Source organism: Oncorhynchus tshawytscha, linkage group LG06, assembly GCF_018296145.1.
Source record: "Oncorhynchus tshawytscha isolate Ot180627B linkage group LG06, Otsh_v2.0, whole genome shotgun sequence".
In the NCBI taxonomy this organism is placed as follows: domain Eukaryota; kingdom Metazoa; phylum Chordata; class Actinopteri; order Salmoniformes; family Salmonidae; genus Oncorhynchus; species Oncorhynchus tshawytscha.
This window is the reverse complement of record NC_056434.1, coordinates 49,710,244-49,724,114: the sequence shown is the minus strand read 5'-3', so window position 1 is coordinate 49,724,114 and position 13,871 is coordinate 49,710,244. Positions and strand designations below refer to the sequence as shown.

Genomic DNA, 13,871 nt, shown 5'->3' with positions numbered 1-13,871 from the left:
TGACCAAGAAATACCACACAACAAAACAGATATTGAAGGTTATTTCCAGAAACATTCTGGTTCAAGGACTCTATTTATGTCCATACTGGACTGATATGAATTTGAAGTAGCCACCCTTTGCACACTCTTGGCATTCTCTCAACCAGCTTCACCTGGAATGCTTTTCCAACCATCTTGAAGGAGTTCCCACATATGCCGAGTACTTCTTGGCTGCTTTTCCTTCACTCTGCGGTCCAACTTATCCCAAACCATCTCAATTGGGTTGTTGTCGGGTGATTGTGGAGGCTAGGTCATCTGATGCAGCACTCCATCACTCTCCTTCTTGGTCAAATATCCCCTACACAGCCTGGAGGTGTGTTGGGTCATTGTACTATTGAAAAACAAATGATAGTCCCACAAAGCCCAAACCAGAAGGGATGGCGTATCGCTGCAGAATGCTGTGGTAAACATGCTGGTTAAGTGTGCCTTGAATTCTAAATAAATCACAGACAGTGTCACCAGCAAAACACCCCCCACACCATCACACCTCCTCCTCCATGCTTCACGGTGGGAAACACACATGCAGAGATCATCTGTTCAACTACTTGTGTCTCACAAAGACAAAGCGGTTGGAACCAAAAATCTCAAAATTTGGACTCATCATACCAAAGGACAGATTTCCACCTGTCTAATGTCAATTGCTTGTGTTTCTTGTAACAAGCAAGTCTCCTCTTCTTATTGGTGTCCTTTAGTAGTGGTTTCTTTGCAATTTGACCATGAAGGCATGATTAACGCAGTCTCCTGATGTTGAGATGTGTCTGTTACTTGATCTTTGTGAAGCAATAATTTGGGATTCAATCTGAAGTGCAGTTAACTCAAATGAACTTATCCTTTGCAGCAGAGGTAACTCCTGGTCTTCCTTTCCTGTGGAGGTCCTCATGAGAGCCAGTTACATCACAGCGCTTGATGGTTTTTGCAACTGCACTTGAAAAAACATTTAACGGTCTTGAAATTTTACGCATTGACTGACCTTCATGTCTTTTGCTTTTGTTGTTTCTCTTTGCTTATTTGAGCTGTTCTTGCCATAATATGGACTTGGTATTTTACCAAATAGGGCTATCTTCTGTATACCACCCCTACCCTGTCACACAACTGATCGGCTCAAACGCATTAAGAAGGAAAGAAATTCCACAAATGAACTTTTAACAAGGCACACCTGTAATTTAAATGTATTCCAGGTGACTACCTCATGAAAGCTGGTTGAGAGAATGCCAAGAGTGCGCAAAGCTGTCAAAGGCAAAGGGTGGCTACTTTGAAGACTTTTTGGGTTACTACATGATTCCATATGTGTTATTTCATAGTTTTGATGTCTTCACTAGTATTCTACAATGTAGAAAATAGTTTAAAAAATAAAGAAAAACCCTAGAATGAGTAGGTGTGTTCAAACTTTTGACTGGTACTGTAAATATTCAGACCCTTTGCTGAGACTTGAAATTGAGCTCAGCTGCATCCTGTTTCCAATTATCATCCTTGAAATGTTTCTACAACTTGATTGCAGTCCACCTGTGGTAAATTCAATTGATTGGACATGATTTGGAAAGGCAAATGCCTCTCTATATTAGGTCTCAAGGTTGACAGTGCACGTCAGAGCAAAAACCAAGCCATGATAACAAATACATTTTAAAAATAGAGCTCAGAGACAGGATTGTGTTGAGGCACAGATCTGGGAAAGGGTACAAAAACATTTCTGCAGCATTGAAGGTCCCCAAGAGCACAGTGGCCTCCATCATTCTTAAATGGAAGAAGTTTTGAACCAACAAGACTCTTCCTAGAGCTGGCCGCCTGGCCAAACTGAGCAATCGGGGGAGAAGGGCCTTGGTCAGGAGGTGAACAAGAGCCCGATGGTCATTCTGACAGAGCTCCAGAATTCCTCTGTGGAGATGGGAGAACCTTCCAGAAGGACAACCATCTCTGCAGCACTCCACCAAATCAGGCCTTTATGGTCGAGTGGCCAGACGGAAGCCACTTCTCAGTGAAATGTATATGACACGCTTGGGGTTTGACAAAAGGCACCTTAAGACTCTCAAGCCCATTAGAAACAAGATCCTCTGGTCTGATGAAACCAAGATTGAACTCTTTGGCCTGAATGCCAAGCATCACGTCTGGAGGAAACCTGGCACCATCCCTACGGTGAAGCATGGTGGTGGCAGCATCATGTTGTGGGGATGTTTTTCAGCAGCAGGGACTGGGAGACTAGTCAGGATCGAGGGAAATATGAACAATGCAAAGTATAGAGAGATACTTGATGAAAACCTGCTCCAGAGCACTCAGGACCTCAGACTGGGGTGAAGGTTCACCTTCCAACATGACAATGATCCTAAGCACACAGCCAAGACTACACAGGAGTGGCTTCAGGACAAGTATCTGAATGTCCATGAGTGGCCCAGCCAGAGCCTGGACTTGAACCCGATCGAACATCTCTGGAGAGACCTGAAATAAGTTGTGCACCAATGCTCCCCATCCAACCTGACAGAGCTTGAGAGGATCTGCAGAGAAGAATGGGAGAACCTCCCCAAATACAGCTGTGCCAAGCTTGTAGTGTCATACCCTCGAAGACTCAAGGCTGTAATCGCTGCCAAAGGTTCTTCAACAAAGCACTGAGTAAAGGGTCTGGATAATTATGAAATGTCATATTTCAGGTTTTTATTTTTAATAAATTAGCAAAAATGTATTATATATAGATTGATTATTTTTTCAAAAACTTTTTATAATAAGGCTGTAACGAAACAAAATGTGGGAAAAGTCAAGGGATCTGAATACTTTCTGAATGCACTGTATCTCTAGCTTAAAAGGATATATTTTGATGTGGATTTTTACATTATGCTAATTAGGGGGCAGACATCAACTTTAGGGCGTTAAAGGACAAAGATGATATATTCCTATATCGCACACATTTTTACCAGAGCCGTTTTGAACAGATTCTTATTGCGAGGGCTCTCCAACCCTGTTCCTGGAGAGGAACCATCCTATAGGTTTTCGCCAAACCCTAATCTAGTGTACCTGATTCTAATAATTAGCTGGTTGATAAGCTGAATCAGGTTAGTTACAAGTGGGGTTGGAGTGAAAACCTACAGGAGCGTAGTTCTCCAGGAACAGGGTTGGATAGACCTGCTAGTGTATTAGGGAATAGGGTGGGTCAAAATGTGTATACTACTATAGGGAATACGGTCCGTTTCGGACACAACCAGTGTCTCACCAGTCCACAGTTGATGGAGATTCCCTCCTTAGCTCGGTCTCCGGTCGCCCCTGTTCTCTTCAGTCTCTCTGACCCGGCTAGGTCCACAAAGTGAAACTTGGCCGTCAGTGTCTCATACTCTTCCATCTCTGAGTTGCCGTTAGCAACCTTGTTGTCCGTCTCGTTGTTGTCATGCTGTGAGTTGGAAAAAAATCCAGATCGATGCCTTTGAGTCAGTACCGTTATTCAAAAGCACTGTCCCTGTCATTAATGTAGCATAACATAGAATGTCAGTAGCCTACCATAAACAGTAGCCTACCATAATGTCAGTACTGTAATAAGAGTCATTTCTATATACTATATGTCATTTACGTAACCTAGCACAATATAACATGATAGCATAGGAGTGGCTATATATCATTTCTTTAACATCAAGGTTAGGAGTAATTTCAGTCACTGTCATAACATATAACATGCTCATAACAAGTGACAGGAGTCACATCACAGTAACAAAAGGGTAGATACGGAATTAGATAGGAGTTGGCAAGAGAGCACAAAAGGACTGGCACTAAGGCTAGGAATAAGCTGCTCTTGTACGTACATTGTCGGATGCACAGACTCTGACTTGGCACAGGTGAATGGTGAAGATGGCATGAGAACGGGAGCTCTGGACATTCATCTGGGTGCTGGCCGTGGTACGACATAGAGCTCCCAGCTTCAGACACTGCATCATCTGAGAGAGGAGAAAGAAATTGGACATCACTGTGTTATCACTGTGCAAATGATCATTTTACAGTTTATTTCATGTTTTTACTTTCCTATATTGGATATACATACAGACATACACATTTCTCCTGGACCCATGGACCACATATCCCAACACATACAACATAGTGTATAGCATACGCGCTCAAGCACACGCGCATGTACGTACATTATTGATGCGAGGGTTGACTCATAACCCGCAGGCCCTGCGGACGGGTTTAGGGTCATTAAACATTGTGTGACTGAAGGGAGGGTGGGTGGCAGGCGGGCGGGTTGAATAAAGAAAAACCGTACCTTAAAAAAATCCATAAATGTATTATTATTGTACAATTTATAGAGTCTACATTTGGGGTTTTATTTCACTATTTTCTGCTATCTGGCACCATATTAGTGCATAAACCTAAGCTTTAGGGCTTCATTGTTCGCACGCCAAATTGTCTACACAGCCAATCGCCAAAGAATAATTTTTGTAACGGGAAGAAAGAGTTAACAACATTCTCCGGAGGCAAAAAGGACATTGTCGAAGTTTAATTCAATAAGACAAAAGCTACAAATGAAAGGTTGAAAATAAAGAGAAGGGATGGCCAGAAAAGTAATGTTTGGAAAAGATTTGTGGTAAAAGCGGACAATAGCAGTGCCGGCTATGTTATGTGTGACAATTGTGAGGTGCTATACAAATTCGACAGTCACCAGACGGGACTTCAAATATGCCTATGGCATGTCAAGGGAACTGTAGCCTACTGTTTAGATGTGTTAAATGGAAACTGAAATCTGTATAACTAACCAGAATAACCTATAGTTTTTTGGGCTAACTAAAAAAGTCCTCTGATAATATTAGTCCCACGCAAATTGACATCCCTGTGTTTTGAGAGAAATGTCTGAGCGTGACAGGTGTTGCTCGAAGTTTGATTAGATAAATTAAACAAAGTGCTGAGCATAGGCTATATAGAGTGCATTCGGAAAGTACTCAGACCCCTTGACCTTTGCTACATTTTGTTACGTTACACCATTATTCTAAAATTGTTTAAATTGCTTTTTTCCCCTCATCAATCTACACACAATACCCCATAATGACAAAGCAAAAAACGTTTTTTTTAAACATTTTTGCACATATATTAAAAATAAAAATGGAAATATCACATTTACATAAGTATTCAGACCCTTTACTTAGTACTTAGTTAACGCACCTTTGGCACTCATTACAGCCTCGAGTCTTCTTGGGTATGACGCTACATGCTTGGCACACCGGTATTTGGGGAGGTTCTCCCATTCTTCTCTGCAGATCTTCTCAAGCTCTGTCAGGTTGGATGGGGAGTGTCGCTGCACAGCTATTTTCAGGTCTCTCCACAGATGTTACATTGGGTTCAAGTCCAGGCTCTTGCTGGGCCACTCATGGACATTCAGAGACTTGTCCCGAAGCCAATCCTGCGTTGTCTTGGCTGTGTGCTTCGGGTCAGTGTCCTGTTGGAAGGGGAACCTTTGCCCCCAGTCTAAGGTCCTGAGCGCTCTAACAGGTTTTCATCAAGGATCTCTCTGCACTTTGCTCCGTTCATCTTTCTCCTTGATCATGACTAGTCTCCAAATCCCTGCCACTGAAAAACATACCCACACCATGATGATGCCACCAACATGCTTCACCCTAGGGATGGTGTTAGGTTTCCTCCAGACATGATGCTTGGCATTCAGGCCAAAGAGATCAATCTTGATTTCATCAGACCAGAGAATCTTGTTTCTTATGGTCTGAGAGTCCTTTAGGTGCCTTTTGTCAAACTCCAAGCGGGCCGTCATGTGCCTTTGACTGAGGAGAGGCTTCCGTCTGGCCACTCTACCATAAAGGCCTGATTGGTGGAGTGCTGCAGAGATGGGAGAACCTTCCAGAAGGACAACCATCTCTGCAGAGGAACTCTGGAGCTCTGTCAGAGTGACCATCGTGTTCTTGGTCACCTCCCTGACCAAGGCCCTTCTCCCCCGATTGCTCAGTTTGGCCGGGCGGCCAGCTCTAGGAAGAATCTTCGATGTCCCAACCTTCCTCCATTTAAGAACGATGGAGGCCACTGTGTTCTTCGGGACCTTCAATGCTGCAGAAAGTTATGGTACACTTCCCCAGATCTGTGCCTCGACAAAATCCTGTCTCAGAGCTCTACGGACAATTCCTTCAACCTCATGGCTTGGTTTTTGCTCTAACGTGTACTGTGGGACCTTGTATAGACAGGTGTGTGCCTTTCCAAATCATGTCCAATCAATTGAATTTACCACAGGTGGACTCCAATCAAGTTGTGGAAACATCTCAAGGATTATCAATGGAAACAGGATGCACCTGAGTTCAATTCGAGTCTCATAGCAAAGGGTCTGAATACTTATGGAAATAAGGTGTATATTTTTTTATTTTTAGAAATTTGCTAACATTTCTAAAAACCTGTTTTTGCTTTGTCATTATGGGGTAATGTGTGTAGATTGATGAGGAAAAAAATCTAGTTAATCTATTTTATATTAAGGCTGTAACGTAAGGGGTCTGAATAGTTTCCGAATGCACTGTATGAAGGGCCTATATTGTATATATCAACTTTCACAGTAAATGCTTTTGTTAATACGTTTTGTACGAATGAATTGAACATTGCCAAATCATCATTAAGAAATATTGCGCCTATTTAACGTAGCACACAGTACAACTGAGCTATTTAACTTTCTCATTCACAGCCTTAAAACACATATCAAGTGCAAGTTCGCCGTTTAGCTCACATCTGAAGGCTGGGGGGGAATTTAGGACATATTCCACTGTGGATCGCTAAAATATCCTAATGATTATGACACTGTCTCAATTCAAATATTATGGCGACACTATACCAAAGATGGCTTGGTACGGTTTAGAAATCTGTGAACCAAGCTCGAGTTATCAGTGGAACCTGTTATTGCCTGGATTTATAGGGCTATGGCCTTAATACTAAATCCTGCCGAATTAAGCATTTCTTGCAGTACAATAATACACTAAGTGTAGGCAATATTTGGACTTGGGAACAGGAGTGGAGAAATCTGATTTCTTTTTGCATCTTGAGAGAATGCAATGCTCAGTTAGTATGATCGATAGAGGTCCTGTCTTCATCATAAAAGCATCATAAAAGCTGGTAGTATTTCAACCAGATAAAATATGCATCGATGCCGAACTGAAATCTTATCAGAAACGCACGTTGGGTTGTTTTCACAGCTTTCTTTTTCCTTACAGCTGGTCAAAGTGATGTCATTTGGACATTTTGCAGAGAACATATTTCCTGTTTTTTTTTTTTGTTGCTTTATTGTATTTTCTCTCCAGTCGCTAAACATCTTTGCTCCGAGAAAGATGACAGAGAAAACATTTCTGAGGTCAACTAGATTGAAGCAGTCATTCTATCGATCTATTACATTATTCTGTTGAGCAAGGGTTTATTTAGTCTTCTAGCGCAACATATAATGACAAAAGAGAAGCTACAAGGATTTAATTATAGACAAGTAGACTAACAAATAGCCTCCCAAAATGTCGGAAATTATAAGCAGAAACATATCTAAATCATGCAAAACAAAATCCAGCAACACCGTGTCAAAAAATCGTTCTGTAGTCTTTGACTGTAGCCTATAGCACATTTTCTATATTTGCGGGTAAGGGCCTCCGACTTTCACTTTATCACATATAGTCAGGCGGTTGCGGCTGGGTTATTCGCAGTTGCATGCGGGTGTGGGTAAACAAACAGCTGACCTGCGCATCTCTAACGTACATACCTCTGCCTCGGAGGCTACAGTCCGTGTGGTCACCCCCACTGTGTAGATTCCTCCATTAGCGTCCTCGTGGATCTTTATGTGGGATTTCTGCGTCCGAGCCTCCAGGTCCCTCGTAGAGTCAAACAGATCCAGCACCTCCTCATTGTAAAGCTAAACAAGGACACACCCAGAAACAAAATATTAGTCTTATTTGTTACCGTGGTAAATTGAGCACTGTGAAATTCCATGAAAATATCAAAGGTTCTGATAGTTTGTATCCTATTCCCGTTCTGATATCACACTGATGCAAGACCATATATCTGATTATGTCAGACTGAAAGAGAGAGAGAGTTAGCAACATGAGTAGGACTGTCTGACTCAGTCTGAACAATGTTAAACAGCAGAGGACTCTCAAGAGTCTAAACTGTGAGACCGACTCCATATCAAAATACCTTATCTAACACACACACCTACAACAGAGATGTTTCTATAGAATGTAACAGGCTTTGCCACTACTCCCCTTCTCTATGGTGTGACCTCTACGAAAGGCTTTTCTACCAAAGTAACTTGGCTTTGTGCTGGTGCCCAAGGTCCAGAGCAGTATATCTAAATGCAAGGCTCTGCCAAGGTCCTAGTTTGATGAATGGGGGTGAATAACAGCTAAATGACTTACAGTGCATTCAGAAAGTATTCAGACTCCTTCACTTTTCTCCACATATCGTTACGTTTCAGCCCTATTCTAAAATGGATTAAATAAACATTTTCCTCATCAATCTACAGAAAATGATTGGACACGATTTGGAAAGGCACATATATATAAGTTCCCACAGTTGACAGTGCACGTCAGAGCAAAAACCAAGCCATGAGGCCGAAGCAATTGTCCGTAGAACTCAGAGACAGAATTGTGTCGAGGCACAGATCTGGGGAAGAGCACCAAAACATGTCTGCAGCATTGAAGGTCCTCAAGAACACGTTGGCCACCATCATTCTTAAATGGAAGAGGTTAGGAACCACCAAGACTATTTCTAGAGCTGGCCGCACGGCCAAACTGAGCAATCAGGGGAGAAGGGCCTTGGTCTGTGAGGTGACGAAGGGCTTTGGTCAGTGAGGTGACGAAGAACCCGAAGGACTCTCAGACCACGAGAAACAAGATTCTCTGGTCTGATGAAACCAAGATTGAACTCTTTGGCCTGAATGCCAAGCGTTATGTCTGGAGGAAACCTGGCACCATCCCTACTGTGAAGCATGGTGGTGGCAGCATCATGCTGTGGGTATGTTTTTCAGCGGCAGGGTCTGGGATACTAGTCAGGATCAAGGGAAAGATGAACGGAGCAAAGTACAGACAGATCCTTGATGAAAACCTGCTCCAGAGCACTCAGGACCTCAGACTGGGGAGAAGATTCACAATGACCCTAAGCACACAGCCAAGACAATGCAGGAGTGGCTTCGGGACAAGTCTCTGAATGTCCATGAGTGGTCCAGCGAGAGCCTGGATTTGAACCTGATCTAACATCTCTGGAGAGACCTGAAAATAGCTGTGCAGCGACGCTCCCAATCCAACCTGACAGAGCTTGAGAAGATCTGCAGAGAAGAATGGGAGAACTCGAGGCTGTAATCGGTGCCAAAGGTGTGTCAACAAAGTACTAAGTAAAGGGTCTGTATACTTTTGTAAATGTGATATATTAAAAATAAAAAATGGAAATATGTGCAAAAATGTCAAAAACATTTTTTTTAGCTTTGTCATTATTGGGTATTGTGTGTAGATTGATGAGAGGGAAAAAAACAAGTTAATCGATTTCAGCAGAAGGCTGTAACGTAATAAAATCTGGAAAAAGTCAAGAGGTCTGAATACTTTCGAAATGCACTCTATTTATTATGGTTGTTTTGTTGGAAGTCCTGTTGCATGTCGAGTTACATGCTGTTTACATTTTATTGGTAGACTACTCAAATGAAGTGTTACCCATTTATTTAATCATTCACATCTCTGGTTCTAAGAAGAGGCCAAATCCGGGCTCTGGCTGGAGGTAAATCTAAGACGCAAACAAAACCTCCCCCATCTGTTTTCCCATGGATTAATGTAGAGTATATGTTTTAAAGACGCTTATTCCTAATACTATAATGTCAAAATATGTAGACATTTTAAATCGCTGGCAAGATTAATGTCTTAAAGAATCAAAGTCTTAAAGGACAATTTTGCTTTTGTTTACAACCAAATCTCTATTTTTGTTATAGAAGGGTCCAGACACTTTTTTGTGATTTCACTTGGTTTTGAAAAAACATGAACAAATGTTCCAAAAACACCCAAATACATATTTTTAGAAATGGAAAAGCTCTCAGTATAGTGATGCAGGTCTTTAGATGTTGTACACAAAATTGTGTCAATCCAAACTTTATCCACAACGTTATATTCCATTTTTATGCGACTCGAGCGATTACCTCTACGTATGACAGCAGACTACATGGACAATGTAATAGCCGGATAGGGGAAACAGCTTGAGTCGCACAAAATGGAATATAATGTGTATACATTTCAGAATGTCACAATTTCTAAATCACCTGCATCACTATACTGAGAGTTTTTCCATTTCTAAAAGAACGTATTTGGGTGCCCCCGTACTGCACAACGAGGATAAGCAAGTGAATCGCGGGCTGGGGTAAGTTACATTTAAAAAAAAAATGGTCTGTAGCCTTCTATAACATGCCATTTACATAAAAAATAGAGATTTGTTTGTGCTGAAATTACATCTGTTTTAGTATGTTTTAAAGCCCTTTGTGCTGAAATTCCATGTGTTTTAGTATGTTTTAGTAGAATGGACATTCCTATTCACTGTTCTGAGGCGACTGGACTGGCAGCCATATTGGATGTGTTTTTTTCATTGCTTCCATTATTGGGTAGCCATGTCCTTTCTACTAACTCTTTTTCTATGACAGATACAGTATATTACTCTGTCATAAATGAGTAGACTCATTCTGTCCACGTGGCCTCTGTCTGTCAGTATAACAAGCAAACACAACCTTTCAGTCATTTAGTATTAACCCTTGCCACCCCGAACCATGACCCTAACAGCCCTGCTCCCGCCCTCTGACAGCTGTCCACAGTCAACAGTTCAAGTCATTTTTATGTAACGTCAGGAGACCAGAGATCGGAGCTAGTTAAATTGTCAAGTGTCAACACATAGGCTACATAAGCTTGGCATGGGCCTACAGTATAATGGCTAGTCATGTATTATTCCACATAATCCTGTGTTGGAGAGTGGGGGGTATGTCCCTGTCCCTTTCCCAATCTCTTAAGGCCAGGCACCACAAAATTTTTGATTTTGCAACTATAACTTCCATGCTTTCAAAAAATGTATAAATAAATCGGCAATAATGTATATAAATACTTTATTTGCATCATTTTTAGCCCGACTCCATCAACCACACCTACCATAAATGTCGTTCTTGTTAGCATGTTTCATGTAGAATTTCAACAGCTATTTTTAAAACTCTCCATGTTGAATTATCATTCAATAGCTTGTTTTCTGGAGCATATCATTAGCTAGTCCATATATGGCTATATCCTTTGTAAACATAGTGCTTCGTGTTAATTTGTAATTTCCTGAAATCCAATTGGTTACTGGCATTTAAAGGCCCTTTCCACCAACCTGATTGGTGAAAATGCCTCATCTCCCACGAAGAATCCATGTAGAGAGACAAAATGAGAAAATCTCGAAGAATATACCTACAGTATGTGAGTAAAAATAGGTGATCTCAGTTAGCCAAAGTGAAAAATGCAGTGAATGAAAGATAAAATTAGCCTTACACGGAACCCAAACCGGCTGCGAGCATGCGCCATCGTGCATACATTTATTTTGTCCGCCCACACCAAACGCAATCACCTCACACAGGTTAAAATATCAAAACAAACTCTGAACGAATTATATTAATTTGAGGACAGGTCGAAAAGCATTAAACATTGATGGCAATTTAGCTAGTTAGCTTGCACTTGCTAGATAATTTGTCCTATTTAGCTAGCTTGCTGTTGCTAGCTAATTTGTCCTGGGATATAAACATTGAGTTGTTATTTTACCTGAAATGCACAAGGTCCTCTACTCTGCCAATTAATCCACACATAAAACGGTCAACCAAATCGTTTCTAGTCATTTCTCTTCCTTCCAGGCTTTTTCTTCTCTTGACTTTATAATGCGATTGGCAACTTCCATAAATTAGGTGCATTACCGCCACTGACCTCGTTTGTCGTTCAGTCACCCACGTGGGTATAACCAATGAGGAGATGGCACGTGGGTAGAACTGATTTCTCTGCTCGCGGTGTGGTCAGCCTGTCAGATTAGCCTTACCGTCCGATTGAGGCAGTACAGGTAGAGGAGGAAAAGGAGGTAGCCCGCAGCAGCGTGTTGAGACCCAAATTAATTGAGATGAAGATGACAACTTGCAGCGATCAACCAGACAGCAGCCAGCCAACAGTGGCTTTGATTCCACGTCATAAATAAACCAACTTGTACATGATTTGATTTGCCCTAAGTGTCTAAACGCTCGACTGAAATCACCATAGATCCCACCAACCAGGGATGCTGTAATTCTGTCATGATAGAATGTGCAAACTGTGAAGGTGATCGTGATAAATTTAGGAGTGTTTACACTTTCTCCCGGCTGCAGGAGTGCTCCAGGGGAGATGTGGCATTTGATATAAATGTGAGGATGGCTCTTCTAGCCAACAAATTTGGACTTGGTTATGCAGCTCTTAAAAAGAGTCCTAGGGATCCCTTCCTTGCGTCTCAGCTCATATCAGAGACATGACAGGAGAGTGACAGGTAAATAAAAAGGGAGAGTTGCCCATTATTGTCAGGTGACTTGCTCTGTATAAATTAGACTTATTTCCTTGCTCCAGCAAATGTATTCAAAGTGAATAAAACAACTACGGGATAGGTGTGTGCGAGCCCTAGAAAATTATGAAAATCCACCCCGTCACAAAGGCCATACAATTTTTAATAGAGAGGTTGCACAGAAAATGGTACATGTATATCATAGGATGTCAAATGATAACCTCCTCAAAAGAATGTAGCACGGAGGAACCCAGAAGGCAAATGAATGTCTGAACTCAATGCCCCAAACCTGTCTTTGTGGGCAAAAGCCGCATTAACGGAGCAGCCAGTATGGCAGTAGCCACGTTCAATGAGGGAGCAACTGCTATATCAAATGTGATGATCACATTGTGGCTTGACAGCACTCTAGTGACACTGGAAGCAATCAGAGAGGAGGATGTGAGAGCTGATGCTGCTTCAATGGAGTGTGCCAAGCGTAGGCGCAGGTGCTATGATACAGTCAACAAAGTCAAGCGGTACCAGCAACAACTCAGAGGGCCTTACATATAGGGCAGGCATAACTGATTCATATTCTGCGCATTTCAACAGCCATACATAGTCCTTGTATGTGACAAATTGAGCAAAGTGATATGAGAATTTGCCCAACAGACCAGTGTTCAAATGTTATGCTCTACTGCTTGAAACAAATGTATTAAATGTGCTAATGTATTTTTAAAAGGTATATTTGATGTTTAAATATCAGTTTAGAAGTGATATATGAATAAGAGTTTAATTCATGTGACAAATGGTCATATTTATGGAAAGTACATTTTAACAATATTAGCCTCTTTATCGGAGATTTAGCGGCCATTCATTTTTCTCAGTCTTCAAAGGATGTATATTCACATTATTTTACACACAGGTTCTTAGGTCTTATAGTTAGATTTTTACATAGGCTTTTTCATAGATCTTGTGTCGTTTTGATTTTAAATGTCATTTTATTGTGTAAATATATGCAAAATATGCATCAGCCATACATGTGAAGTGTTTCTTAAAAAATTCTATGAAATGACAATATTTTGATAAACTGATCAGTAAAAGTGTGACCATTGAGTGTCTAATAACAATAAAACAAAAACAAAAACATTCTGCCTTGAAGCAATGTGTTGAAAAACGTATTCTCGTAATATGCAAATGAGCGCATATTTAAGGAGGGTTTGCATCATTTGCACATTTACATTTTTAAATAACTAAAACCTGTAATACAATAATATATTGTATTTATGTATACTTTCAACTGGTAAAGTTTCAGTCTGATGAGAGTAAAGAAAAAAAAACTATTAGCCTGTGGTGCCTGGCCT

At 41.2% G+C, this 13,871-nt stretch overlaps 1 protein-coding gene across 3 annotated transcripts in view; it reads right to left on the bottom strand.

The window, feature by feature from the left end:
* The window catches only part of LOC112252663 (kinesin-like protein KIF21A), a 65,873-nt gene that overhangs the window by 30,309 nt on the left and 21,693 nt on the right, over nucleotides 1–13,871 (bottom strand). For all 3 annotated transcript variants that reach the window (XM_024424102.2, XM_024424104.2, XM_024424103.2), the window contains exons 4-6: nucleotides 7,730–7,879; nucleotides 3,816–3,947; nucleotides 3,236–3,409 (exon numbers count right to left, since the gene is read on the bottom strand). In XM_024424102.2, the coding sequence (XP_024279870.1) occupies nucleotides 3,236–3,409; nucleotides 3,816–3,947; nucleotides 7,730–7,879 (456 nt within the window). The remainder of the gene's footprint in view (nucleotides 1–3,235; nucleotides 3,410–3,815; nucleotides 3,948–7,729; nucleotides 7,880–13,871) is intronic.